The sequence below is a fragment of the Podarcis tiliguerta genome (assembly GCF_965153285.1).
Source record: "Podarcis tiliguerta genome assembly, chromosome: 4".
Classification (NCBI taxonomy): domain Eukaryota; kingdom Metazoa; phylum Chordata; class Lepidosauria; order Squamata; family Lacertidae; genus Podarcis; species Podarcis tiliguerta.
This window is the reverse complement of record NC_139537.1, coordinates 75,571,909-75,599,079: the sequence shown is the minus strand read 5'-3', so window position 1 is coordinate 75,599,079 and position 27,171 is coordinate 75,571,909. Positions and strand designations below refer to the sequence as shown.

Here is a 27,171-nt window from a genome sequence, read left to right as displayed (position 1 = left end):
GCAGGTGATTTGGGACTGAATTTGCATCCCCTGCATCTCAGGAAGATCATGACGACAAGAAACCAATCTGGTCCCATCCTCTGGCCAGTGAAGGAGCTGTTGCTCCAGAGCTTGCCTTCCTCTGCTCTTCCTTGTTCATTGTGTTATGATACGTCTATGGGTAGGGATTGCCTGAACGTTTTAAGGCATGCACTGTACTTTATAAATGTTGAATAAGAATTGCTTGAACCATTTTGCACTCAACAGTACATGTGAATCTAAAACCAGTGACCTCATTTTTGAATGCTGAAAACCGGAATGGAACACATACACTTTAGCACGTGTTGCTCCTTTCAATTGTGCATTAGTGATGCAGATACACTACAGTATACTGAATGAATTCTTTGTCTTAATCACAGAAGATGTAGGGGCAGACAGATACCTGTGTGTGGACTGACAGGAGTCTAAAGAACTGAAGCAAATAATGGTGAGAAGATGTCATTCTAATCTTTACAGACAATTCAGTATTAAGAGATCCAAGTATACAGATAGTATCAACTCAATAATTCTAAATAAAAATACATAACAAATATAATCCAAGAATGGTGGTGGCAGTGGCAGGGGAGGGACTCATTTTTGTGAAACAAGATCAGCAAATCTTACAGCCATGTTGTGAAACCCCACCATACAGGTTGACTTGCCAGACATTGAGCAAAAAGCTCCATATAGGATGCTTAACCTAAAGAAAAGCATGGTTATAATGAAAATACTAGCACCTTGCATATCCTAATTGAGTGTGGGGGGGTGTCATAATTTATCCAGGTTGGGATACTCCGACCCAGATCTGAGCTAAGAATGCGAAATAATCCACAGATGAGCGACTGATACAAAATTACATGTCAGTAAAGGTGGCCTAGGCAATTGTTACTACAGTGGTGCCCCGCAAGACGAATGCCTCGCAAGACGGAAAACCCGCTAGACGAAAGGGTTTTCTGTTTTGGAGGTGCTTTGCAAAACGAATTTGCTATGGGCTTGCTTCGCAAGACGAAAATGTCTTGCGATTCTTGCGATTTTTTTTCGCTCCCCACCCCCTTTTTCTAAGGCACTATGCTGCTAATAGCCTTTTAGCAGCTAATCCGCTAATCCCTTAAGCCTTTAATAGCCGCTAATAGCGCTAATCCGCTAATAGGGTTGCTTCGCAAGACGAAAAAAACGCTAGACGAAGAGACTCACGGAACGGATTTTTTTTTTGTCTTGCGAGGCACCACTGTATGTGGTTACTACAAGAAAAACTCAATGTCTTTCTTCCATCCCCACAATTATAGCATTGCTGCAGACCATTATTAGAAGAGGAGGCACAATACAAGCATAACCTCAGAATAAAAAGAACCATGACATTTTATTTCATTGAAAGTGATGTTTTTACAGTGATTCTTCACTCAATCATTCATTCAGGCACATATTAAAATTTGTTTTCACCAATAGTCTTATAGACAATTATACCACAAAGGATTCAGGTACGAGGTATGAATAATGTCAATCTAGTTCTGTACATGCTTGTTTAGAATAAAATCCCAATGATTTCAGTGGGACTTGCCAAGTTAGCAGACATTAGATTGCAACTCTATTATCATTTCACACTTCAATCAGAAAGAGATAGCTTAAATGTGTACCCTTTTTATTAAGGTTAGACTCCAATTTTGTACCACACCATACCCAGTGACATGTTCTGTACAACATTTAAGTGTTGGTGTACCAGTAAAGCCACAAATAACAATACAATACAACTGTTTTCTTCAGCAGAAGCATTTGATCTGAAGAAACACTTTTAAAATGCAGTGACTAGAGGGAATGTGAAGTCAATAGGTAAGAAAGCTTAATTTAATGGGAAAGTAAAGTATATGTTGGCAACCTATAAATATAGAATATGTCTGAAGCAGAACTTTGCCAGTGTTCTACATTATTTGTGCAATTTAATTCTGAAGTCATTCTTAGTGAATTCTGTTGAACATGCTACAAAAAAGGGAAGAATCTTCATGTGCATCTTCCACCCATAATTCAGCTGTATTACTAGGCTCCCAAATAGGATTTGTCTAACTCCACTGAACAGGAGCAGAATGTAGTGTTCCTTCTTTAGTCCTCCCTTAACTGACTGGGTTAACAAACCACTGAGCAGCAGGCTTAGCATTGCATCTGAGCCAGCACACGTATGAAGCATTAGGAGAAAGAACAAACCATGAATGCTGGTCTAGATATCATACCAAGCTGGCTGATCTGTGGTTTGCTACCCACACAACTAAGGGAGATGCAAATTGGGAGCAGTATGATTCAAAAAAGCTTAAGTTGTGACTTAGTGTTATGTCCAAACACAGCCATAGAAATAGAAACCCCAACCCAATACTATGACACCAAAAGCCAGTTCTTCACCAGAAGTTACCCTGTGACAGTTGTGGGAGAAGGGACATACTGTATACAAGAAAGCCCCAGAAAGCACAGTATTAAGTTAGTGCTTAGAATCAAACTGTTGCACTTAATGATTTTTACTAGTAAACTTTTGGAATTGTACACTATGATGCAGTTTCACATAATATCTACCAATTATTGTATCACTAGTTTATGACTGAGCCCTTAGCTAGTGAACAAAGTTGTTGAAATTGCTATAGTACCATAAGTAACAACATTCCAAGAATCTAAAAGTTTAAAAATCTCTATAATCAAAAACTAAAGACTAACAGTATATGCAAGTTTTTGCATTTAACTCTTAGATCAACATTTAAATACAGTACCTATAAAAATACAACATTGTGACAGCTATACCAGTACTTTAAATATGGCAGACAGTCAACATTTAAAAATAGAATGGTATGGAACATACTCCTCTTAGAGATCATACAGGAAAGTTGAAGTTAGCAATATTCAGGTTATTTTAAAGAAATCTGCAAGGATATTCTACTTCAGACAGTATTCTGCACTGCAGAATTGTCAAACTCTGTATTCTTTGCTACAAAGATTAAACATCTAGTGCTGTCGTGCAGAGTGACACTTTGGAACATTTCTTTTGCTACAATAAGTTACATGTTGGCAGAAAGATGGAGACACCACTGGCATCCTTCCTATTGAAATGTGAGTGGAAGTGCTCAATACACTCCTTTCTTCTGTAGTTTGCTTTGTTTTACAAAAGGCACATGTAATTATAGCTTACAAATTAAAACTGATACTGCCTTTGCATTTGTTCTAGCTTGTGTGCATACAGAAGAGGCTTGTACAATAAGTTGTTCTTCATCATTCAGTTTCTTCCAGTAAGGATTTTAGACAGTGGCCTCATTCATGCATAATACAAACCAAATGATGGTTTAGTGTGAACAAGCAAGTTAGTTGGTATATGGTGAGAAAATCATTTGCCACTTTGTTACTCCCATATAATTTGGAGCAGAGTCATGACTTGGCTTTATGTTTGAGTTGAACCCGGTCTCATGGCTTACCTCGCTTCAAGCAAACCATGACCAAGGTTTGGTATTGGCTTACTGCTAGGGCTTTGTTTATAGGCCAAACCACAATCCCAGGTTGGGATGCAATGCTAAGCCAAACCATGGCTTAGCCCCAGTAGCATGACAGCAGCAGGAACAAAGTGGCTGTGTTTTTCTCACCGTGTACCAGCATGCCTGCTTATTCATTCTAACCCATAATTTGGCTTAGCACTACATGCTAACAAATGAGGCCAGTATCAATGGCATGTTTGTAAGCAGTTTGACTTCATAACTTTTGTCAGACTCCTATCACAGGCAGAGCTAGCTGCTCTGGTATCCAGAGCAGCGCACCCAGGGGTGGGGCAAGCTGCCCATGGGGGCGGCGCGACAGTGCCTGCAGCGAGCGTCCCAAGGGGTGCCACCAACATCGATGTCACCCCCCCAGGGATGACACCCAGGGTGAGCTGCACCCCCTGAACCCCCCTTTCCTCCGCCAGTGACTCCTATCACTAACTTTTTGGAATAATATAATAAAAAAAGTTCACCAACACAAAAGTTTTTCATATTCCTATTTATATGTACCCTGTGCATTGCTTGGATTTATACAGTCTATCAAGAAGGTAAAGCTGCAGTTACTGAAGAGGTTACTCAGAAGTTTCAGATATTAATTCAAGCGGATATGCAAGCTGCAAAGAATTTGCACATGGCCTCTTGTTATGCTTCTGCCAAAGAGTAAGTTGTGAAGAGAGAGAAAGTGTTAGCTTAAATACACATTCTCCTTAGCAAAACATCTAAAATGGCACAGTAAGAGGCCTTGCACAACTACTCCTGTGGTTTATGGAACCTCACATGGTAACATCCAAAGCTGCTTTCATAAACAGTACTGTTCATATTCCATGCTTTAAAAACTGCTTCTAATTCCCTTAGATTAGCGTTTAAAATTAACAGTTCCAAAGTATCTAAAAATCTGAGAAACATGCTTTAGCATTTACTTGGCAGCATTTTGACTTTTATATTCATTTCAGCAGCATCAGAGGTCCAGCCCCAATATCCTTATTGTTGAAGAGAAAGTGCTAATACCACAGATCTCTTATTCATGTTTCGCTAGAACTGTTGGCTTTGGAACAGTTGACATTAGGAACTTCCCCTCAAATATTATTCTTAGTATTTTTTAAAGCAAATTTTTTTTTCAAGTTTCAAGCTATAAAGTTTTGTTGGTGCTTTTCTACAACACATTTATTCCCTGTTCAAAAGAGGGAACTGTTAAGTAACTTTCTTGCCAAGGAAGACATAAGAAAGCTTCCAAGACATTTTGTAACAGGCTCCAGCAAGCACAATCCATGTGCTCTTAAGATTTCCATGCATTATCCATTGTACTTGATGCGCATAAGCCTGCAAACATGACAACATTTCATATTCAGTAACTGGGGAACACATGTGCAATGATTATTTTCATATACACACTTAAGACAACAGGTACTGCTTCCACTGGTGTACCAGTAAGCATGCGTCCCTGTGCTGCTCCTGATCTCTGGATCACACAGCAAGTGTGTTTCAGAGTGTAGGGGAATCCATTTAATGAGATCACTATATGGGAATTTTTTGCTATAGTGCTATGAATGTGTCCTGCTCATACCTTCTGAATAAAACATGTCTTTCATTATTAATGGTTAAATGCACTAGCACTTTTCTTCAAGATAAACCCAAATGACATGTTCAGAGGTCATACAAGTGGAAGGCAGCTCACACAACCAGTCTCTTTCCTCCTTCATTACTTGAAAAACTGCTCCAGAGGGCTGGAGGGTCTTAAACACTGTGGAAAGTGTAGTACTGGGCTAGAGTAAGGGAGGAATCACCTAAAATCTGGTGGAACTGAAGATTATTTTGGGAGGAAGAGGGATTGCTGGGGCTGCAGAGGGGAAGGAAGAGAAAGATGGGTTGCAGGACCTGTCTTCTGTACAGGCAACCATTGCGTGAACTTGGGAGCTAACATGCAAGATTCTGTAGTAAATCCGTCTGCAGCAGTCTCCCATTGGCAATAAGGAAAGAAGCCCTTTCTAGAGCTGACAGAGGAAAAGTCTCACTGAGTACACATCAGCACGGCTTACGCTCTCCTGACTTTGCAACTAATCATTTAACAAATTAAATGATATTCAATTGCACCTCATCTAGATAGCTATGAGAGCCCTGTCTCACAACAAAATCAAGTTACCGTTGGGTACTGTTAGCACTTCCAAGGCAATGTACTCAACAGGTAAAGTATGTTTAAAACTCAAAAGTATAAAAATAAAAAGGTGTACCTTTAGGTATAATCACTTTCCCTCTAAATTAATGGCTACCAACTTTAGTGCTTCTCAGTCACAAACTCAGCCTGTACTGTAGTTGTCATGCAATGTTTTTAGAATACATACTCTTACCTATGCATTCTTAAACACTTGTCCCTTAGCATTAGGGCTAAACTATATGTTGTTAAGAAGGCACCACAGCATTTCCCAATACTGTACTGTGTTTCCCTTGCCCCTTATGCATTGTAACACTCCCACTCCCTTCTATCTGGACTCAGAAATTGTTTCTGGCCAGGAGAAATCTTGTAACATTGAGGTTTTCAAGGAAGAATTGGTAGGCATGGGAAAAGCTTAACTACACTCCTGTCTGTTCAGTTAGCTTCTATGAATGCCACCCACACTTGCATTCTCTTCTCTCTGTATAACACCAATGACCCTACAGTAGCTAAGGATCTCAAGTTAGGCTCTTACAAATATAGTTCTCATTGTGGAATGAAGTTGTGTAATACCACTTCAGCAAAAGCTTGTGTAATTAATAATCTTCCATACTAATTTTTAAAACTGAAATCCTTCCACAGAGAAAACAAGCTGTCAAGAGGAAAAGTTAAAGCTTTGCCTTCTTCACATGGTACTTTTCCATGTGCAGAGATTTTGATTGTAGGCGAACAAGCCCTCATCACATGCAAGCCTTAAAGGTTCAGCCAGCTACACCCACCTCAGTAAGAACTGGACCATAAAAAACCTCCAGAAATAGCAGCTCCGGGAACTGTAACCAGACATAAAACTTAATTCTAGTAAAAATATTTAAAACTCAAACGTTAAAGCAAAATAGTGTTTCAGTTAGTTTGGTGTGTTATTAGAATGCCAAGAACCACAGTACTAGCTACTGTTTGTTTACACCCTCAAGTCTTACTCTGTATTTATCCTACTTAGCCCAGTGCCTGCCTAGCAATTACCGGTAAAGGCATTGTCCCAGGTAGATTTATCCTCAAACAGCTCCATCCCGGCAAAGGAAGTGGCATTAGACCCAGCCACCCACACAAGCTGCCCCATTCAGGTTGAAGAAATAACAATCCTTGTGCTACCCGAACACATTGGACTTAGGTCTGAGCTTGAAAGAGGCTTTCAGGGACCTTTCTTCTTGACCTTCCTCCTCTGCATCCCCGCGGAAAGAAGGAGTGGTGTGGATGATCTGGGTCCGGAAGCGGATTTTGTTGAGTTTTATCCTCCCGCTGCCCGAGGTTTTCCTGCTCAGTTCTTTGCCCTTGCCGGGTGCTCCAGCCCCGTCTGCCGCCTCCCCATCGTCCCCGTGGTGGGGCAGGAGGTGGTGGGAGAGTTTATAGGAGATGAGGTTGGCCGGCAGCACCTTGGAGAGCCTCCAGCGCCCGCTGCCGTTGGTGGCCCCGCCGTCGGCCTCGTCCTGCAGGGCCCCCACCAGGCTGCGCACCTCGTCGGCGGTGCTGCGGCTCAGGTAGTGCGCGGCCTTGCGCCCGCTGTAGTCGCGCACGTCCACGTCGGCGTCGTAGGCGCCCACCAGCAGCTTGACCACCTCCAGGTGCCCGTGCATGGCGGCCAGGTGCAGCGCCGTGTAGCCCCCGCTGGTGCGCGCGTTCACGTCCACGGGCAGCCGGTGCCTCTGCGCGAAGTTGACCAGCAGCGCCAGCAGCTCGTGGCGGCCGTGCTTGGCGGCCCAGTGCACGCACGTGAAGCCCGTGATGAAGTCCCGCTTGCACAGCAGCGACGGCTCGCAGCTCAGCAGGCCCTCCAGGCTCTCCCAGCGGCCGTCCGAAGCGCACAGCATCCACGCGTGCTCCAAGGGGTCCAGGGCCACCGAGCCGCCCGAGCTGCTGCCGCCGCCGCCCTCGTCCTCCGCGGAAGACGACGCCAGGGAGGCGCTGTCCGAGTCCCCCCCGCCGCCGCCGGCGGAGCGGCTCCCGCGAGTGCCGCCGCCGCCGCGCTTCAGCTGAGGGGAGCTGCCCAGCATCCGCTCGCGGAAGTTCTTGCGCGCGCAACGTGGGGTGGTGGCGGGGGCCGCCGCCGCGGGGGCCACCCCTGAGGCGGCGGCGTCCTCAGGCGGGGTCTCGCCGCTGCCCGGCTCCGGCTCCCCGCTCTGAGAGCGGCTGTCCTCCGGCTCCTCTCTCTCCTCCTGGCTTCCTCCTCCAGGGGTCGCCTGAGGCGCCTCAGCGACATCGGGCGCCTCAAGCAGCCGAGGTCCGCTTTCCTCCACAGCGACAGGGAGGCTCTTTTTCTCCTTCTGGGGCTCCTCCGCTTCTCGCCGGGCAGCTTCGCCCTCTCCGCCAGGCTCGGGGGGCAGCCGGGGCCCCCCGGTTTCCTCAGCCGGCTCTGCGGCCGCGACGGCCACCCGGTACTTTTTCCTCAGCTGCACGTACTTGGCCCCGGAGCCGGGCTCTTGCCTGACGGTGGCCACGGCGTTGACCATCTCCTTGAAGCGCTCCCTGGCGCGCGAGCGGCGCTGCTGGTCGGGGGAGTTGAGGTAGCCTCGGAAGTGGTCCAACAGGTCGGCGTTGCGAGCGCGACCTCCCCGCTCCGATAGGAACTGAAGCACGGCGTCCTGGCTCGGCTCCGACGCGGCCATCGGAGCGCGGAGGGAACCAACCGCCGCCGCCGCAGAGCGAAATGAAGAAGGCTCAGCGCGCGGTCGCCTCCTCCCGCCGCCTCCTCCTCGCGCTGCCCCATGGCATCGTCGCTAACATTTCCCTCAGGGCTCCTGAGGCGGCATCGCCAGGCTCAAATCACGGCGCCGACGTCCGCGACGTCGTTATCGTCGTCGTCCTCGCCGCTCCCTGGCATTATACCCCTTCGAGGCGCTCGCCGCCTCCCTCACGTGACGCCAGCCTGAGGGGGAGCGAGGGCGGCGCCTACCGGCACAGTTTAAATTTGGAGGAGGAGTCCGAGCGAGCGGCGCGGCCCTCTGGAGGGAGGGGCTGTTTCTGTAAGTTAATGAATCTCGGCTCGCCAAAGCTTCTGGCTCCGCCCCCTTATTTCTGAGCGTGGGAGGGGCGGGAGAAAGAGAGCGCCCGCGCGCGCAGGCGGGGCACGCCCCGTCCTGGTGCCGCGCCCAGCCCTTTTTTAATTTCTCCCGTTGACAGCAGACTCACCGCTCCGCCTCCGCTCTCTCCCGACTTGCTATTGGTGGGCTTTTCAGCATCTCCTCTCGTCTCGGGTCGTGATTGGCGGAGCGTTCTCCCCTCCCCTCCGCTCGCCAGGCGGCTCCTCACCGCCGGCTGCATTCCAGCTGCTGGGATTGGGAGTTGCGGATCCTGCGTTCCCTCCTCCTTTCTTCTCTCCCTGGCGCGCGGTGACCCCTCCCCTCTTGCCATGGCTTCCTCCGACCTGGCCCGGCAGATGGTAAGAGCTGCTTTTACCTAGCGCGGGATGGGTGGGTGGCAAGGATGCAGACCACCAGTGGCGCTTCTGGGGCTGGGATCCCATGCATGCTTCGTCCTCGTGGGCTTCCTCGCGCGTAGAGAAAAGAGGGGGCTTGGGGTGGGGTTTTTTTTTGGGGGGGGGAGCAGAAAAAAGTGCAATTCCGGACGGATTTTTGGCGCGACTCAATCAGTTGCTTTCAATTTGAATAGCTCTGCATGTACCGTTCTTCGTGCAAACTGCTATAGAACTTCTCCCGTCGCCTGCCTTCTTTGTGGTGGGATTCTGTAGGCTCCCTTTTTTTGCCCTGTCACAGCCCCCCCCCCCCGCCGTCGATCTCTTGCATTATGGTTGTACTGTACTCCGTTCCTCGTGCTTGCCAGTAAAAGGCATAAGGTTTCGGGCCACCCCCACTCCTCCTCCTACCATGCTAAGGACAACTGGCTTCTTCACTTAGAATCGAAAGCCCCTTACCGTTTCCCAGTGACCTCATGCAAACGAAAATAGGAATAACGTCATAGCGAACTATCCACAAGCAGGCTGAGCCTATGCATTTTTACTGGGAGGCCTTGTAGGCAAGTCAGTGTGTGTTGAATTGCATTAAGGTGTAGTCATATAATGGTGCAAGGTAGTTATAATAATTTTTTATCTTTGCTTATTATTATAAATTGTGCCATTTTTTGCTTTCCCAAGCAAGTTTCTCCGAAACGAGTTCTGTGGTACATTAAAGACTACCAGATTTGTTGTGGCATCAGCTTTCCTGGACTACAGCTGAGCTTGCTCCATCACATGCAAGTTCTGGTTGCACTTTAGTTTCCATGAAATACCTTAGCACAAGGGTGGGGAATCTCTCTGGCCCTTCCATCTGCCTTTGGGACATTCCTGAGCCACCCTTCCCTCCCAGTCCATGTTCCTCACTGGCTCTGCATTGCATCCTTCTTGGCTGTTTTCTTTTTCCTGACAGGAACATCTGCTTAATTCTGATAATACCTTTTGCCTAGGTGAATGACAGGGGTGTGTGCGTTTGTCAAAACCAGCCTGCTGTACAAGCTTAAAAATTTGCATTTGCTGCTGTGCCCCCTTTTGTTTCTGGCCCTGCCTACCACTGGCAGTGTGGCCCCCAGAAAGATGCCCAGAAGGGAATGCAGCTCTTGATCTGAGAAAGGCTCTCCACCCCTGCCTGAGCACTTCCCCTGTACAGTTTTCACAAATCTGCATTGCTCATCCATTTATGAAATCCTCTTGTTATAACTTCTGCCAGTTGCTCCCTGCGAGAGCTCTCCTTTTCTATGACTTCTTGCCTGGAGAGTTTTATTAGGGCGAATTCATCCAAACTGCTGTATTGGATGTCGTTTAGGAGAACCCTAACTTCCATGTCAACTTAATTGGTAGCAGGATTCATCGAACATAATGAAGTTTACTTTGAGTAAAGTTTGGAGCTGAAAACTACAGGGAGGAACGTGTGAGGAACGGAATGACTGGGAGAAGCAGGAAGCCTGATAACCTGCAACTCAGAGGGTCAGTGTGGGAGCATCAGATCACCATGATATCCAGGCAACCCCAGAGCACCAGTCAACAAAAAGGACTGAAGTGTCCCCTTATTTTATAAAAATGAATATGGCATTGTGAAAGTATGAGACAGTAAGCCAGCAACTTACACGGGGGCTACGTTCCAGGTATCGCACCTAAAGCAAAAATCACATATAGTCAGAACACATTGAGTTCAATGGCAGGTGGGATTGCATATTATAATTTTTAGTCAGTGGGTAGCCCTAAAAATATCTGCGTTAATCAAATATAGGAATGATGCTTGGAAGGATTTCTGTGCATTGAAGTCATGTCATAGGGAGTGGTAATCACACTGTTTCTTTTACCTGACTTGTTTCAAAGTTGTTTAGATGATCACCATTCTCAGTCATGGACTCTGTCTGATTTGGCAGTATTCTGCATGTAATTATTCATTTGAAAACCCGTTAGTGCACAGCAAATTAATGTCATTAATGCAATGCAAAGTAAGGAACATGTCAGCACTGCGTTATGCTTAGGTCAGTACGCTTAAGGCTTCAGCTCTGACATGCTTTAATTCTATTGAACTGAGAATAACAATAAATTGTTTGTTATGAAGTACTATTATACATAAAACAAAGTGAAGTGTTAAATCTGCTTCCAGCATAATTGAATATCCAGTGGAATTGTGCCCCAGTTTCAAGCATGTAATATAACAAAATATTTTTTTGTGTGAACAATTCTATGAAAATCCATTTTGAAGACACGGATGCTGTCCCAATTGGACACTGTTCTGGTGTGAGAAACCAAGACGGTATAATTTAGTCCATTACGAGAGGACACAAACAAAGAAGGCATTTTTATATCTAGAGTCCTGGCAGCATTTAGAATACATATATTGAGTTCATCTTTGACTCAGCTCCAGCTCCATGCAATTATACTGGCCCTGTGTAGCCACTCCGCCCCTGAGATGACTAACTGGTGCCAATTTGAAAAGGACAGCGTGGAGTAACAAAGCAGTGTCAGAACTGCTTATCGTTCTAAGTCTAGACACAAATTCTTCTTTAGAAACGTAGCTGTAAGTAGTTTTTTGTTATGTCAACAAATTTCTGCTTGTGTATTGGGGTAGGCACATCAGTGTGAATCTACTTTCCCCCCCTAGAAGAAGTACCGGTAGATGATACAATAATAATCCTTTGTTTCTGTTGTGCAGGACAAATTATTGCCAGTTTTTTGTTTATCTTCTGTAGTTGCTTATGCTAGATGTCATGTGCTCTGTAAAGACAATAACTATATTTCCATTCATAATACCAAAATTATAATATTTATTTGCTGCCTAGCTATTTAGATGCTGCTAAAGTATTCGGTAATTTTATTATCTCTAGCAGACACTGAGTCACTTAGTTTCCTGATTAAAACTTGCAACTGCAAGTATCCTCTTTGGCACAAGTTCAGGAACACCAGGAAACAAACCACTTGGTACTTTTGATATGAGTGTTTCAGCATTGTTGTGAAGTGAAGAATACTTGCATCAAGACATTTGGCTGTGTAATGACATCCTGTTGTTTAAATATGCATTTCCTTCTGTTCCATGCTCACTCCTGTCAAACTTAGTTCTGCAGAACTTTTTTTAAACTGTTATTTTTTAGAGCTGGTTTGAGTATCAGGGGTGGGGGGTGTTTGCTTTTACTGTATTAGCATTGTTTAACATGCCCTAATGCCTAGAAATCAGGTTGGGCTGTATTATTAAATAGACTCCAGAGAACAAGGTGGGTTTCCTGACATCGTTCCTCCTTGATGGCTGGCTGGGCAGGCAACCTTGCTGCCTTTTGGTTTTCTAATACATGGGAGGAGGGGGGAAACCCAGCCACGCTGCATACAAGAAGTGACCTGTAGGTTGGAATCCTATGGACACTTACCTAGGAGTGAACTGCATTGTGGTGGCAATCCTATACACACTGTTAAAGAGCAAGCACCATTGATCACAATGGTGTTTTGTCCAGACACATATAGGATAGCGCTGTGACTGTAGTGGGACATACCTCTGTATAAACATATATAGGGCTCCACTGTTATAGAAGGACCTTTGAAAAGAAGGGAAATACTTCTACAGGTTTTCAATACCAGAAGATTTAGGTGAAATGGCACATAGTGCATCATGTAATGCTACTTTTGAGGTGGTCTCTTGATTCATATAAAATGTTAGCTTATTTTATTTGAACCTTGGTCTTTGGCTTTTCAGATACTATCAGTGGTGCTGATTCCAGAATGAAGTTGGTGTCATATTACAAAGATGTTCTGAGCAATATGTTAGTGGTTTTCTGTTGCTGCTATTATTACGTCGGTTCTGTGAATTTAGAAAGATAAAGCTGTTCATAATAAGTCTGTTGGGTTCAAAACTGGATATTCTGTAGAAACGACAATACAGTGTGGCTTCCTGTGGAATTGCAAAGCTGCATGTTCAGTTCTGTCTTGGCTCTTGCCTTCTTCATGCTGGAAACCTCCAAAATAATTCTGAGTGCAATTCTAGGCAGGTCTACTTATAAGTGTCTTGCCAAGTGTTCTGTGGGGCAGATTCCCATATACTGCAATTTTTTTTCTGATGAGAACAAGACAAAGTGGGCCTTCAACGTGGCATTCACTTCTATTTTTGCTTAACCAAGTGTCGTGCCGTGCAAACTTATAAACTATGGTTAGCTATGGTTTGTTTGGAGCATGCTATTTTCAAATATGGTAAAGGTAAAGGTACCCCTGCCCGTACGGGCCAGTCGTGTCCGACTCTAGGGTTGCGTGCTCATCTCGCTCTAGAGGCCGTGAGCCAGCGCCGTCCAAAGACTCTTCCGGGTCACGTGGCCAGCGTGACGAAGCTGCAGCTGGCGAGCCAGCACCAGCGCAGCACACGGAAACACCGTTTACCTTCCCGCTATAAAGCGGTCCCTATTTATCTACTTGCACTTAAGAGTGCTTTCGAACTGCTAGGTGGGCAGGAGCTGGGACCGAACGACGGGAGCTCACCCCGCCGCAGGGATTCGAACCGCTGACCATACAATCGGCAAGTCCTAGGCACTGAGGTTTTACCCACAGCGCCACCCACGTCCCATGCTATTTTCAAATGGGAGATGGCAAAAACCATCTTGCTTCTTTCTCACTCACACATAGGAGTGTGGCTTCTAAGATGATGTCTACTACAATGTGTGAACATCATCTGAAAACCAAAAAAAATTCAGAAATAATTGTTTTTATTCGTATGTACATTTAGCCAATTAATCAATCAAGCAAATCAAACTTTACTTTCATCAGACTTGTTTTCCTTACCTCATTGTTTTAATTTGACATATTCTCTTTAATTTCTTTTTTTTTTAAAGCGTTTGTCTTATTTCCCCCCCAGCGCTATCAATCTGATATCGGAATGAGAGCACCCTCTAATCAACCAGGAAATAATCAAGATGCAAGGAGGGTGAGTAAAGAATTAAAAGTTTCTATGGGGATTTTAGTTTACATTACCATTGTAAAACAAAAAGAACAAACAGTCCTCTGGAACTTTAAAGGCTTGTTCATTTATTATGGCATGAGATAATAAATGTGATTATCTTTTAGTGATTAAAACTTGCAGCATTATAAATGTGTGAGTCTTTAATGTGCCATAAGACTCCAATGGGTTTATTGCACCATAGCTAACGCGACTATCTCTCTGTAAATTGTTACCATTATAGATAACATATGATGAATGTATTTAAGGCTTGTTAATATCAGAAGGAATGATAGAAGCCTGCTAAGGTATGCTCTGTGTGAATTATAGTGGTTCTGCGCAGCAAAGTAGAGATTTGAACAAAAATATATAAGATATAATTCAGTTTCGATGATAGAATTTTGACTAGATTGTGCAGCCAGAAGAACTAATAGTAGGGTGTATCTAATTGTGGCTTTTGACTCTATTATGCGGGTGGCACTGTGGTCTAAACCACAGAGCCTAGGGCTTGCTGATCAGAAGGTTGGGGGTTCGAATCCCCACGATGGGGTGAGCTCCCGTTGTTCGGTCCCAGCTCCTGCCCACCTAGCAGTTCGAAAACACATCAAAGTGCAAGTAGATAAATAGGTACCACTCTGGCGGGAAAGTAAATGGCGTTCCCGTGCGCTGCTCTGGTTCACCAGAAGCGGCTTAGTCATGCTAGCCGCATGACCCGGAAGCTGTCTGCGGACAAACGCCGGCTCCCTCGGCCAATAAAGCGAGATGACCGCTGCAGCCCCAGAGTCATCAGTGACTGGACCTAACGGTCAGGGGGTACCTTTACCTTTTTATTACATAACAATTGTATTTGAAAGACATTAATGAACAGCTGGAGGCACATTTAAAAGTACGTGTCTGTGAACTGATGAGAGTATCTTTACTTTCCACAAAAACTTACCTTAGATAAGGTTCCACCAAGTAGTCTGCTAACAGATAAACTCGCCTCCCACTAAAAAGAAAGGAAAACAGTTGCAACACAGGAAAACCTAACACACACTTCCTTGTGTTAGATAGGAATTTTCCTAGTACTTCAGTAACGGTTTTCCTGATGAATCTGATATATTTTGTTGCTGTCCATTCCAATTTGGCCACGTCATAATAAGTTTTTTAAATTTTTTTTACTTACCATAGTTTAATGTGAATATTTCACTCAGCCCCCAGTGCACGTAGGACAAACAAATTAGGAAGCCCTTGCTTCCTGTCATGTCTGAGCCAGATATAGTGGCTTCTTGCTCCCCAGAAAGCTACAGTTGCTAGGTAGTCTTAAGCCATGGTTTGTTGGCTTGCTAATCATGGCTTATTAGGGATTCCCAGTTCAGACATACAGTAATGGGAAGCCTTCCTAGGTTGTTTATGCAGCTTGCGCCATAAACAAATTAAGCAGGAAGAAGCAGGCAGTATTCCACGATCATTTGTAGCCAAGTAAGATTGTCTTCCATAAACACAATCTTAACAGTTGAGTCCGTAAGTGACTGTGGAGGCCAATTCTGGATCCACACGTCCTTCCACAGTGTGGACATAGGTTTCTAGGCAGGAGTTGATCATGGTGAGGGTTTGCCAAACGTGCCTTCCTCTTAGCACGTTTCTCTCTTTCGTTCTGAGTTTCAGTGTCTTCAGAGTCCATGGCACCTTTGGTAAAGGCTGTTCTCCAACTGGAGCTCTTGCACGCCAGTTTCCCAGTTGTTGGTGTTTATACTACTTTTTTTTTAGATTCAGATTGCAATAAGCCAGAATTCCTGGCTTATTTTTATGAGTGAAAGTGGCTCTTTATCATGGGTTTAAAGGTCACTTGGGAAAGTACATGCAGTAGTGTGTGATGTGCTGTATATTTTTGTGTATCAGATATGTACACTGATCAAAATGGTATAGATCTTCTTTCAACTTACCCAGTGCTGTCATAGCAGCAGTCTACAAATTGAGTCAGCTGTAGTAGCCACTCCCCTCTGGCAGCCACTTGCGCCCTGGCTCCCAGCACAAAGATCACTACTCTTTAGTTTGGCACATGTTGCAAAGAACTTGGAGGCGGAGGCATTTTCAACAGTGCCAGATGTGGAAGGGGGACAACAGGCTACTTTTCTGTCCTCTGCATGTATAGAGGCTTAAGGGAAGGGAAGGGGTTAGCATCTTGTTTGCACGAGATGTTGGGAAGGCAGCTGACTAGGATTCCCAATGCATTTCTCCTTTTCTGAAGCCCTTGCTTCTTCCTGAAACTATCTACATATTCAGATGAGGCAGAGAAGGGAAAGGGGATTTGTCGAACTTTGTGTTGATCTTCAAGGAAAGCAGATGCACGAGGGCTTCTCCAAGGCCTCCCCAAAGTCCAATGTTAAGTGAGAGAGCAGCCTCTGCTTACTTCTTGGTGCATGCAGGTAATAATAATAATAATAATAATAATAATAATAATAATAATAATTTTTATTTATACCCTGCCCTCCCCAGCCAAGGCCAGGCTCAGGGTGGCTAACAAGCAATAATAAAAACAAGTTGAATGAATACAACTTAAAAACAAAATTAAAATACAACATTAAAATATTAAAATGCAGCCTCATCACAGGAGGAGAAAGGAAAAAGAAAGAGTGGGAGGGAATCAAATTGCCTCCAAGCCAAAGGCCAGGCGGAATAACTCTGTCTTACAGGCCCTGCGGAAAGAAATCAGATCCTGCAGGGCCCTGGTCTCATGAGACAGAGCGTTCTACCAGGCCGGAGCCAGTGTTAAAAAGGCCCTGGCTCTGGTTGAAGCCAATCTAACTTCCTTAGGGCCAGGGACCACTAGGGTGTTGCTATTTATGGACCTTTAAGGTTCTCCGTTGGGCATACCGGGAGAGGCAGTCCCGTAGGTACGAGGGTCCTAGGCTGTGAAGGGCTTTCAAGGTCAAAACCAGCACCTTAAATCTGACCCTGTACTCCACCGGGAGCCAGTGCAGCTTGAAAAGCACTGGGTGAATATGCTCCCATGGCAGAGACCCTGTGAGGAGCCTCACTGCAGCATTCTGTACCCGCTGGAGTTTCTGGGACAGCTTCAAGGGCAGCCCTGCGCAGAGTGAATTACAGTAGAATTCGGGTAGAGAAGCCTGGGTCTGTTGTGGGGAATAGCAGTACAGTTGTACCTTGTAATTCAAATGGCTTAGTTGCCGAACATTTTGGCTCCCGAATGATCGAAAGCCAGAAGTGATTGTTTTGGGTTTTGAACGTTCTTTTGGAAGCCGAACGTCGGGGGGGGGGCTTCTGTAGCTTCCGATTGGCTGCAGGAACTTCCTGAAGCTAATCGGAAGCTGCGCCTTGGTTCCCGGACATTTTGGAAGTCAAACAGACTTCTGGAATGGATTCCATTTGACTTCCAAGGTACGTCTGTCTTTTTTCTTAAAAAAAAATGTTTGGAGTGGCACAAAGTTTTTTAAAAAATGGGTATTGACTCCTGTACCCTTCTTTTAGGTTTTCCTTTTCCTTGTAGCTAGATCAGAGATGGTGAACCTCAGGCCCTTCGGCCCTCCTTGTGTGGCCCTTAAAACTCCCACAAAGCCACATCTCCCACCAATCTTGCTTCCCTCTCTCCTTGATTGTCTTTGGGGTGTGTCTTTCATAGATGGTACCTGACTCGGAGAAGGAACTGCAATGGTTAGACCTTTGTAATGTGTGAGCTGAAAAAGCTCTTATTACTGATATTGGCTAAAACTAGAGAAACAACTTTTAAGCTCTTTCATAGATGGTTCCTGACACCACAGAGGTGCAGTAAAATCAGCCCCACTACTCTGCTGAAGGGAATGTGGCCAGATCGGACCCTTCTACCACATTTGGTGATTATGTGAAGCTATAAACAGGAGATTAGCACAGTGACTCAACAGTCAGCCCTTTGTGCCCCACAATTAGCTCTGATTGGAAGAATGGAGACTTGCTACATAAAGAGCTTATGACATCTTTATTGGTGGCAGTGAGGCAACGAGTTGCATGCAAATGCAAGAGCTTGCACAATTTATCAATAGACTGTTGGCAGGAACAAATTTGGCCCATTTCTCCAAGGGAAAAACTTACCAAACAAGTACAGTCTTTAAATGGACAACAAAAAGACAATGGTTTTTAGTGAGATTTGGTACGCATTTATTGGTTCTGTTCTTGGCTAACAATGGCATTTTTTTTATTCAGGAGGTTGGGGTGGGTCAGGCAGGTTATTTTTGTATATTTCATGATGGTTATTTATTTGCTTGTATTTTTTTTAATTAAAAAGCTTGGCAATGAATCACTGGTAGTTATAATAACATTGCAATCTTTTATCCCGATTCACCATACTCTTTTTCTACAGCAGGGCTGCCGACCCTTATCCTTGTCTGGTCATGTTGGTTTCGATAGTTTGCCAGATCAGTTGGTTAATAAATCTACCCATCAGGGGTTCTGCTTCAACATTCTCTGTATTGGTAAGTAAAATAGCTATCAACAGTATGAATGATTTCATTTTAAATCTCATTCTCATAGAAAAACTGAAGCTGTGAGAAAGGACTGTTACCATTTTCCATTGACTATTGCCTGCAGGATAGTTATACTATGTAACTGGGCTTAATTGTGCTATTTTTATTACGATCCTTAACTGTGTTTTCAAAATTTATGTTTTCACAAAACTGTTGGTCATCTTTTAACGGATTACTACTCATTTATTGGGACCCGGGTGGCGCTGTGGGTTAAACCACAGAGCCTAGGGATTGCTGATCAGAAAGTCGGCGGTTCAAATCTCCGTGACAGGGTGAGCTCCCGTTGCTCAGTCCCTGCTCCTGCCAACCTAGCAGTTCGAAACAACTTCAAAGTGCAAGTAGATAAATAGGTACCGCTCTGGCGGGAAGGTAAACAGCATTTCCATGCACTGCTCTGGTTCGCCAGAAGCGGCTTAGTCTTGCTGGCCACGTGACCTGGAAGTTGTACGCTGGCTCCCTCGGCCAATAAAGCAAGATGAGTGCCGCAACCCCAGAGTCAGTCACGACTGGACCTAATGGTCAGGGGTCCCTTTACCCTTTACCTTTACTCATTTATTGTTATCAGTATTGTCACACTGATTCACATGGTCTTTCCAGACCTATTTAAAAGATGCAGTATGCATATTGTATTTAGCAATCTACTTGAAAGTTATTATTATTATTAAACATTTTTATTGGTTTTCAAAAATACCAATGTAACAGAACAATATTTCCCCATAAGTCCATGTATCTGGGCAGTGGGTGCCAGTCATCAGGGTGTTCATTGGAATGTTTTATAATATTTCAACAAAATCGTCTGTATCGGATACATTGTTCAAGGCACATACCCCCTAAGTTATTTTTTCAGATAAAGCAGTTGCCCATACATTCTGTTTCCATTTGAGATGTGCAGGTGATCAAGTCCTTTCCAATTCTTTGCTACAAGTAATCGTGTTGCCACCAGAAGAAAAGTAACAAGTTCCTTGTATAATAAATTAAGCTGAATATCTTTGAAAATTGTTGATAAACCTAGGCTCGGATTACATGGTATGTTCTGATTTGTGATTTTGCTTATTTCTGTAAATACTCTTTCCCAGAATGGTTGCACTCTACTTGAAAATGGAAATATTGCTACATCCTACCCCCACCCCAAAAGACGCTTAAGCTTTTGGTGAATTCTTGTCTCTGATCTGAAGCAGCCTACTACTGTGTGGTGGTATCCAGATATTTAGGATTGCATTTCCCATCAGCCCCAACAACGATTAAAGCAGGCATAGGCAAACTCGGCCCTTCAGATGTTTTGGGACTACAACTCCCACCATCTCTGGCTAACAGGACCAGTGGTCAGGGATGATGGGAGTTGTAGTCCCCAAACATCTGGAGGGCCAAGTTTGCCTGTGCCCGGATTAGAAATTATGGGAATTGTAGTGCTCAACATTTGAATGGCCCCATGTTGGCTACTCCAGTTAGCATGTGCTGCTAGCATTTATAACTTGTTGTCAAGCTTCTTGTACCAGTTCAGGTAAACAGATGAAGTTCTGAATTGGGGTTGAAGATTGGGCTAGAGTATTGATCCAAGCCCCTAAAGGTTTGTGGGGGGGGGGGGAAACATGTTGGAAGAAATATTATGAAAAACAGCCTTGCCGACACTGTGGCCATGAGTCCTATGACTTGGCCACAGACTAATGTTAACCCAAGCCTCATCCCACCCCCCCAAATTTTCCAGTAACAAGAAGTAGCCAACAGCCTTGTATTCTCACAATAGTCTCTTTTGACAGATAATAAGGTGTAGAGAGAAGAAAAAATGCTATAGGCTGAGTTGAGTTACTTTGTAGGAGATTTGCTCTCAAAGAAGCTACCAACCTGTCATAAACCACTATGGTATGAATGTTATTCCCATAGAGTGAAAAAAAATTGAGGGCGAAGCGGGAAATACAAATATGGATGAGAGGGAACAGAGGTTATAGTAAGGTAAAGGTAAAGGTACCCCTGCCTGTTACGGGCCAGTCTTGACAGACTCTAGGGTTGTGTGCCCATCTCACTCAAAGAGGCCAAGGGCCAGCGCTGTCCGAAGACACTTCCGGGTCACGTGGCCAGCGTGACATCGCTGCTCTGGCGAGCCAGAGCTGCACACGGAAACGCCGTTTACCTTCCCGCTAGTAAGCGGTCCCTATTTATCTACTTGCACCCAGGGGTGCTTTCAAACTGCTAGGTTGGCAGGCGCTGGGACCGAACAGCGGGAGCGCACCCCGGCATGGGGATTCGAACCGCCGACCTTTCAATCGGCAAGCCCTAGGCACTGAGGCTTTAACCCACAGCGCCACCCGCGTCCCTTTAGGTTATAGTACTGTGTGCCTTTATGGGAAATAACATAGTGATCTGATACAGCTACAAAGGAATGCAGAAAGATTGTGTTTTCTCTGAATAAACCCCGCATTAAATTATAACGAGTAACTTTTTTCATTCCCACCCCCCACCAATGTGAGAAACTTCTTTATGTTGCAGTGAAATTTCTCTAGTTTGTTTCATATAAGTCCATGTTTACCTGTCTTCAATTTTAGGCGAGACAGGAATTGGGAAATCAACTTTGACTGATAGCTTGTTTAATACCAGTTTTGATGACCGTGTGTCAACACACTTTCAGCCAAACGTAAGACTTAAAGCCGAGACATACGAACTCCAAGAAAGCAATGTTCGACTGAAGCTGACCATTGTCAATACCGTTGGATTTGGTGACCAGATAAACAAGGAAGATAGGTTAGTATCATCTGCTCACGTAAATAATGTCCTCTTAATTTGCCCTGTGACATGTCAACTTGGCTCTGACAACTGGGTGGTAGTGATAGTATTTCTGATAGTATTTCTGATGCAATTCTATTTTATTTTTTGACATCATGTACCCTGGGAAGCTTGCGATACAAATGTTAAACAACAATACACTGAACATAATATTTAGAGAAATTGCCCATTTATACAGGCTAATCTGGGAAACATTTATTTTAAATCACAAAATAAAGCCTACTGTCATTTTATCGACAGATTATTTTGGAAAAACACTCCAATCCTAGAGGTAATGGTCGGGATCCAAACGCCTACTGTATGCTTTTGTCCAAAGGCTTGTTTGTGACCATTGTAATGTCTATTTTTTTCCCACTGGGCAGCTGAAAGCAGTCTGCCATCTGTCATGTAAGAACAGCCGTTAAAAACAGACGAAGTCCCTTTTGGCTAGATGAACAGCTCTTTGGACTTTGGCCATTTTCTTAGGATTAATTAAAACGATCCGGTGATTTTATTTATTTTAATTTAATTTTGCCTGTTGTACTACGTTATGTTTGTTTTTTTTAATTGTATTTTTTGTTGTTGTGTTAAGCTTTATTCACACTTCTGTATGGCACCCTGTCATCTTTTTTTGATGAAGGGCCATGAATAAATATTTTGAATAAAAAAAGTAATAAAAGCTAGTTCCTGGGATGTATGGAACTAAAATACGGTACAAATTTAATAAATACATACATGAATAAATAAAAAACCCACCATGGAACAGTTGTGTCCAAGGCCATGCAATTAATTTGTGCAGGATTCTCAACCATTCCTAAATGTACTCACCATAGCAAGGTGCACTTGCCCTTCTGGTGAGTGTGACAAGCCATCCCAACCACCCTAAGCTGAAGGATGGTCCCATCCACTTAGCAGACTGAGGTGCTGCTTCCCATGGCAGAATTCAAGGGGCACCTGCTGCCAAAGCGAGGAGAAGCAGCTACGGTGGTTTCCAGCGGGATCTCATGAGATTCCTGTGAAATTGCATGGTGGCCTCTGGAAATCTCACCAGAGCTTGGAAGCTGCAGTTGTGCAACCCCAATATGTGAGGCTTTGGCAGGGGCAATGTGTGCATGGTGGCACCTTCCCATTTCACCTCGGTCAGCAAAATGGGACAGGCCACCCCTTGTCAAATTTGTCTCTCTCCAGCGCCCATTTAACCCATTCTCAGCCCCAACTGGTGCTGACCAGCCTCCCTCGCCTCCTGGCCTTTTTCAGTGCTGAGCATCAGTTGCCTGTGAACAAGCATTGGGCTCTTCCAAGGCATCCCCACCCCTTCCAGTCAGAGCGGATTGTGACGGGGTTATGTGCTGTGTGATGAGCAGCGGTAGGAGCTTTGCCTAATGCTCACAGCAGGCATAGGCAAACTCAGCCCTCCAGATGCTTTGAGACTACAATTCCCATCATCCCTGACCACTGGTCCTGTTAGCTAGGGATGATGGGAGTTGTAGTCCCAAAAACATCTGGAGGGCCGGGTTTGCCTATGCCTGGCTCAGAGACTGAAGAGGGAAGAGGTAGAAGCAGCAGCTTGTTTCTCACTGTAAGTGGCGAGAAGGGGAGAAGTGGCTGTGATAGCAGTCGGGGAGCTGGGAGGATGGATGAGGGATGATGGTGAGGAAGAGCAGTGGAGTCCCTGACGCAGCTCTAAGCTCAGGAAGAAGGTGGGGGATCATTTATGTGGTGCTGCACTTCAAAGGTGCTTTCTGAAATGCTGCACTGCGTGGGAGATCCCGTGTCCTCTTTAGTTTCCTCTTCCTCCTCTCAGCATTTGCCAGTGCTAGGCAGTGATGAGTACATGAGCAGCTCGTGCTGCCCACCACACAACATGGGATGATCGCTGACTTTGAACTTCAGAGGAAAGCACCTCTCAGGCTCAGTGCAATGTGATATCCGTGCAAGAGCCAATGTGGTGGTGTGGTTAAGAGCGGTAGACTCGTAATCTGGGTGAACCGGGTTTGCTTCCCCGCTCCTCCACATGCAGCTGCTGGGTGACCTTGGGTCAGTCACACTTCTCTGAAGTCTCTCAGCCTCACTCACCTCACAGAGTGTTTGTTGTGGGGGAGGAAGGGAAAGAAGCTGCTTTGAGACTCCTTTGGGTAGTGATAAAGCGGGATATCAAATCCAAACTCTTCTTCTTTTGGGACAGTGTTATGGCAACACCTGAGCCAGGATAGTCTGCCAAGCCTAGCCAAAATGAGTGGATTTCTGTGGCTGTGCCCTTGTTATTTTTTATTTATGATAAGCTGTCCTCATGCTTAGAATATTATTACTCTGAGTAATATAGAGAAGAACTGATTAAAAGTGTGGTTGAGTTAATGCTGTTTTATTGTGCCTTTGACAGCTTGTGCATAGCAGGGGTCAACAACTTTTTGGGGTGCATGGGCCCATTTGCAAATTGAGAAACTGTTGTGGGCACCACAAACACCACAACCAAGTACATGTCACAACCTATTCTACTGGTGACAGCTGAATGCTTCTTTGAAGCCTAATTTCAGCTGTTGTGGGATAGGGGACCTTGAGGGCCTCAGTGAAGGCCTCTGTGGGCAAATGGGGACATGGGCTCATGTATTAGAGTGAAACTCACCTCTGTCTTCTAATATTATATTTCCCCCCCTCTTTCCAGCTACCAGCCAATAGTGGATTACATAGATGCACAGTTTGAGTCTTACCTCCAGGAAGAGCTGAAAATTAAACGCTCCTTATATAATTACCATGACACTCGCATCCACGTGTGCCTCTACTTTATTTCACCCACAGGGCATTCCCTCAAAAGTCTTGATTTATTAACCATGAAAAATCTCGATAGCAAGGTAAGATGTTAAAGCCAGCTTTAGAGAGAAAAAAATAGCAATAATCTTTCTTGCAGCTGAACTCTTAGAGTATTCACAGGGGCCTTTTAAAAAATATAGCAGCATTATGAAAATACATTTAACATGCCGTTTTAACTGCAATCCAGTCTTTTATTATATTGTTGTCAAGGACGAATAAAGGTTTCAATAAAAATAAGCATTGCGTAAGTGAAGTTGAGTAAGCCTTTCCCCTGTCCAAAGTTTACTTAAACATCGTTCGTCATGTTCAGTTTTTAAAAGCCTGTTACTTTGAAGAAAACTCAGGATAAAGTTATTTTGCCTTTGAACAAGCAAGGGATTATAGAGCTTCATAACAGAGTTGCAGAGAGGCAATGATGCCTGAGGTGAAATCAGTGACTGGATGGGATGAAATATCTATGCACTCTTACCTCTCCCTGACTAGAAACCTGGTTTTGGTCACCTGTTTGGTGATTTCATGCTCTAGGCCTAGTCTTGGGGAAGCGACAGGAATATAGGGCAATGGTTTTTTGGCAGGAAAAGGTCTACTAACCTACCTATAGGAATAAAACAGTCAAAAGACTGAGCCTAGGGCTTGCTGATCAGAAGGTCAGCGGTTTGAATCCCCGCGATGGGGTGAGCTTCCGTTGCTCGGTCCCTGCTCCTGCCAACCTAGCAGTTCAAAAGCACGAAGCGCAAGTAGATAAATAGGCACCGCTCCAGTGGGAAGGTAAATGGCGTTTCAATGCGCTGCTGCTGGCCACATGACCTGGAAGCTGTACGCCGGCTCCCTCAGCCAATAAAGCAAGATGAGTGCCGCAACCCCAGAGTCGTCCGCGACTGGACCTAATGGTCAGGGGTCCCTTTACCTTTACCTTTATGTACAGTAAGCCCATAACTTATGTAGATTAATCTTGTGCTCATTTAGCTTTACACGCTTGGCAAAATGTTTTAAAAAAATAAAAAAGGGGGCAAACTTTGGCAATACCATCCGCCATTGCACCCAGTGTGTTTTGACTAGATGTGATTTTGGCCTTAGGCATGATCCCCAGAATTTAACCCATGTGTAAGTTGGAGGCTTACTATACATTGCTTTGAATTTACTTTATATTAATTTTGCCTATCAGGAAATGTGGGCTTTTTACATCCTTTTTTTTACTGCTTCTTAAAAATCTATGACTATAGCTCATATTGATATTTCAGTATAGACCCTGACATATAGTCTGAAAAATGCATCTAAGAATCTGCCAGATGAGAATATAATTATTTTTTTAAAAATGACAGACGATAGAAACTGCTTCTAAAGATATACTGATCTCGGCCCCTCTAAAAATGTTGTAGAGATAAATTGTACTGAAAAACAAAGGCAGCATTTCAAGATACTTGTCCTGCTCTTTTTATAGCTTCATGCAATTGCACTTCATAATTAGTAAGACAGTGAGGAATTCAGGAAATAAATTGAAGCAGCTGGTACCAGCAAGCTAGATAGTTGTGACCGATTGCATGTTTATTTTATGGTGATTATAAATCCCAACTCTAGATTTAATATCATCTCATTTTAGAAGTCACATGTTACAAAGAAAACAGGAACAGTAGACTTTGCCCAAACAGTCGCTGGGTTTTGTTTGTTTGTTTGCCAAAGCAGTTGCTGGGTTTTGTGATCTCTAAACGTGATCTCTAAAATCAGATGAAATTAAAACACATTTATTAGGCAACTGGAATTCATATCAGCTCTCCAGGATGGATGTTTAAACAATTGTTCACAGTTATCATTTCAGATAAAAGAACAGTTCGTGTATAGTTAAAGTCTGAGTGTGCATATTATCTTAATGAAAGGTGAACAAAATGTTTAGGTGGCCCAATTCTATAGAGCGCATGACCTGCTGACTTGCGGCATTTTCCAGTGAAGCCCTAGTATGGGTCGAAGCATCTAGATTTTTATGATCCACGTCCTTGGTTATGGCTGTCAGCCCAAGCCGCATGTGTGTATGGAACTGTCACCGCCAGCGATGGCAGGTGGAGCTGTGTAAGCACGTAGCGTGTTTTTTTTACACCACTGCCAACAGTGAGTCAGTTCTGCTCCTGCATATGTGGAGCTGGGGTTTGTAGCTCTTTATTTACAGAGGAGTTCATGGCGTTGTTGAACTGCAGCTAATTCAAACTAGACTATTTCTAATTTTAGATTTATACTGATATGGTCTAGGTAAACATTTTGACTTCTGGGGGTAAGGCTTTACATTAACCCACGTGGCATTTTGTTCAGCAGCCTTTCCTCTGCCATTTCGTTGTGTAAGCTCTTCCATGTTAAATAAAATAACAGCATTTCTTACTTTTTTTTTTTTGAGATGCAAGTACCATTAACTAAAACAAGTACTCCTCAGAGGGAGTGTAAAATTAATTTAAAATCAAAGAGCAGAGTCTTCTGCACATGTTTAAATAATTAAATCACAGGTTCAGCCAGTTCTATTTAGAGCAATGGCTTTTCTAAAACGGCAATGTATCATCATGAATTGTGGAACTCGAGGTAGGTACATGCCTCAAATGCTTTATCATTAGCCTAAATTGCCAGGAGAATGTCCTTGGTAGCAACCTGAGGAAGTGTAGGTGTGGTCTTAGTTGAACAAGGAACTAGAGAGGGACACAAACAAAGTCGCTTTCAATCTGACTCTGTCCCCTTCAGCAGACCATCAACTCTACCCAGGTCCCACAATTTTGCCCAAGCCTTTCTCTCATTTTCTTAACTCTTTCGCTTATATTTCTCAATGAGGGTAGCCGGAGAAGTTTTAATCGAGGTTTCACCAGTGACTCATCTAATTAGCTAGGAAGTCAGGTTTTTATGGTTTTTTTTTAAGGTGTGAAAGACGTAGATCTGATTTCTTTTTTAGCTTGTAGCTGAGTCAGAGGAAAACATCTAGAAATGTGGAACAAGCGCAAAAGAAACATTATACAAGCAGCAATATAAATAGTCTTTCCTAT

General features: G+C 44.3%; 2 protein-coding genes across 9 annotated transcripts in view; one reads left to right on the top strand and one right to left on the bottom strand.

Moving 5' to 3' along the window:
• Positions 1 to 1,359: 1,359 nt before the first annotated feature.
• On the bottom strand, positions 1,360 to 8,327 carry SOWAHC (sosondowah ankyrin repeat domain family member C; the record flags this gene model as incomplete). Its single annotated transcript, XM_083437914.1, has 1 exon — positions 1,360 to 8,327. The coding sequence occupies one exon, from the start codon at positions 8,325 to 8,327 to the stop codon at positions 6,813 to 6,815; it is 1,515 nt and encodes a 504-aa protein (XP_083294040.1). The 3' UTR covers positions 1,360 to 6,812.
• A 244-nt stretch (positions 8,328 to 8,571) lies between these two features.
• The window catches only part of SEPTIN10 (septin 10), a 52,956-nt gene continuing 34,356 nt past the window's right edge, over positions 8,572 to 27,171 (top strand). For 3 of the 8 annotated variants that reach the window (XM_083437926.1, XM_083437927.1, XM_083437934.1), the window contains exons 1-5: positions 8,779 to 9,100; positions 14,013 to 14,081; positions 18,430 to 18,541; positions 21,133 to 21,328; positions 24,012 to 24,198. In XM_083437926.1, the coding sequence (XP_083294052.1) occupies positions 9,071 to 9,100; positions 14,013 to 14,081; positions 18,430 to 18,541; positions 21,133 to 21,328; positions 24,012 to 24,198 (594 nt within the window). In that variant the 5' untranslated portion in view covers positions 8,779 to 9,070. Of the gene's footprint in view, positions 8,685 to 8,778; positions 9,101 to 14,012; positions 14,082 to 18,429; positions 18,542 to 21,132; positions 21,329 to 24,011; positions 24,199 to 27,171 lie in introns of those variants that run through there. The other 5 variants (XM_083437930.1, XM_083437929.1, XM_083437935.1 and 2 more) reach the window with 5 other exon arrangements.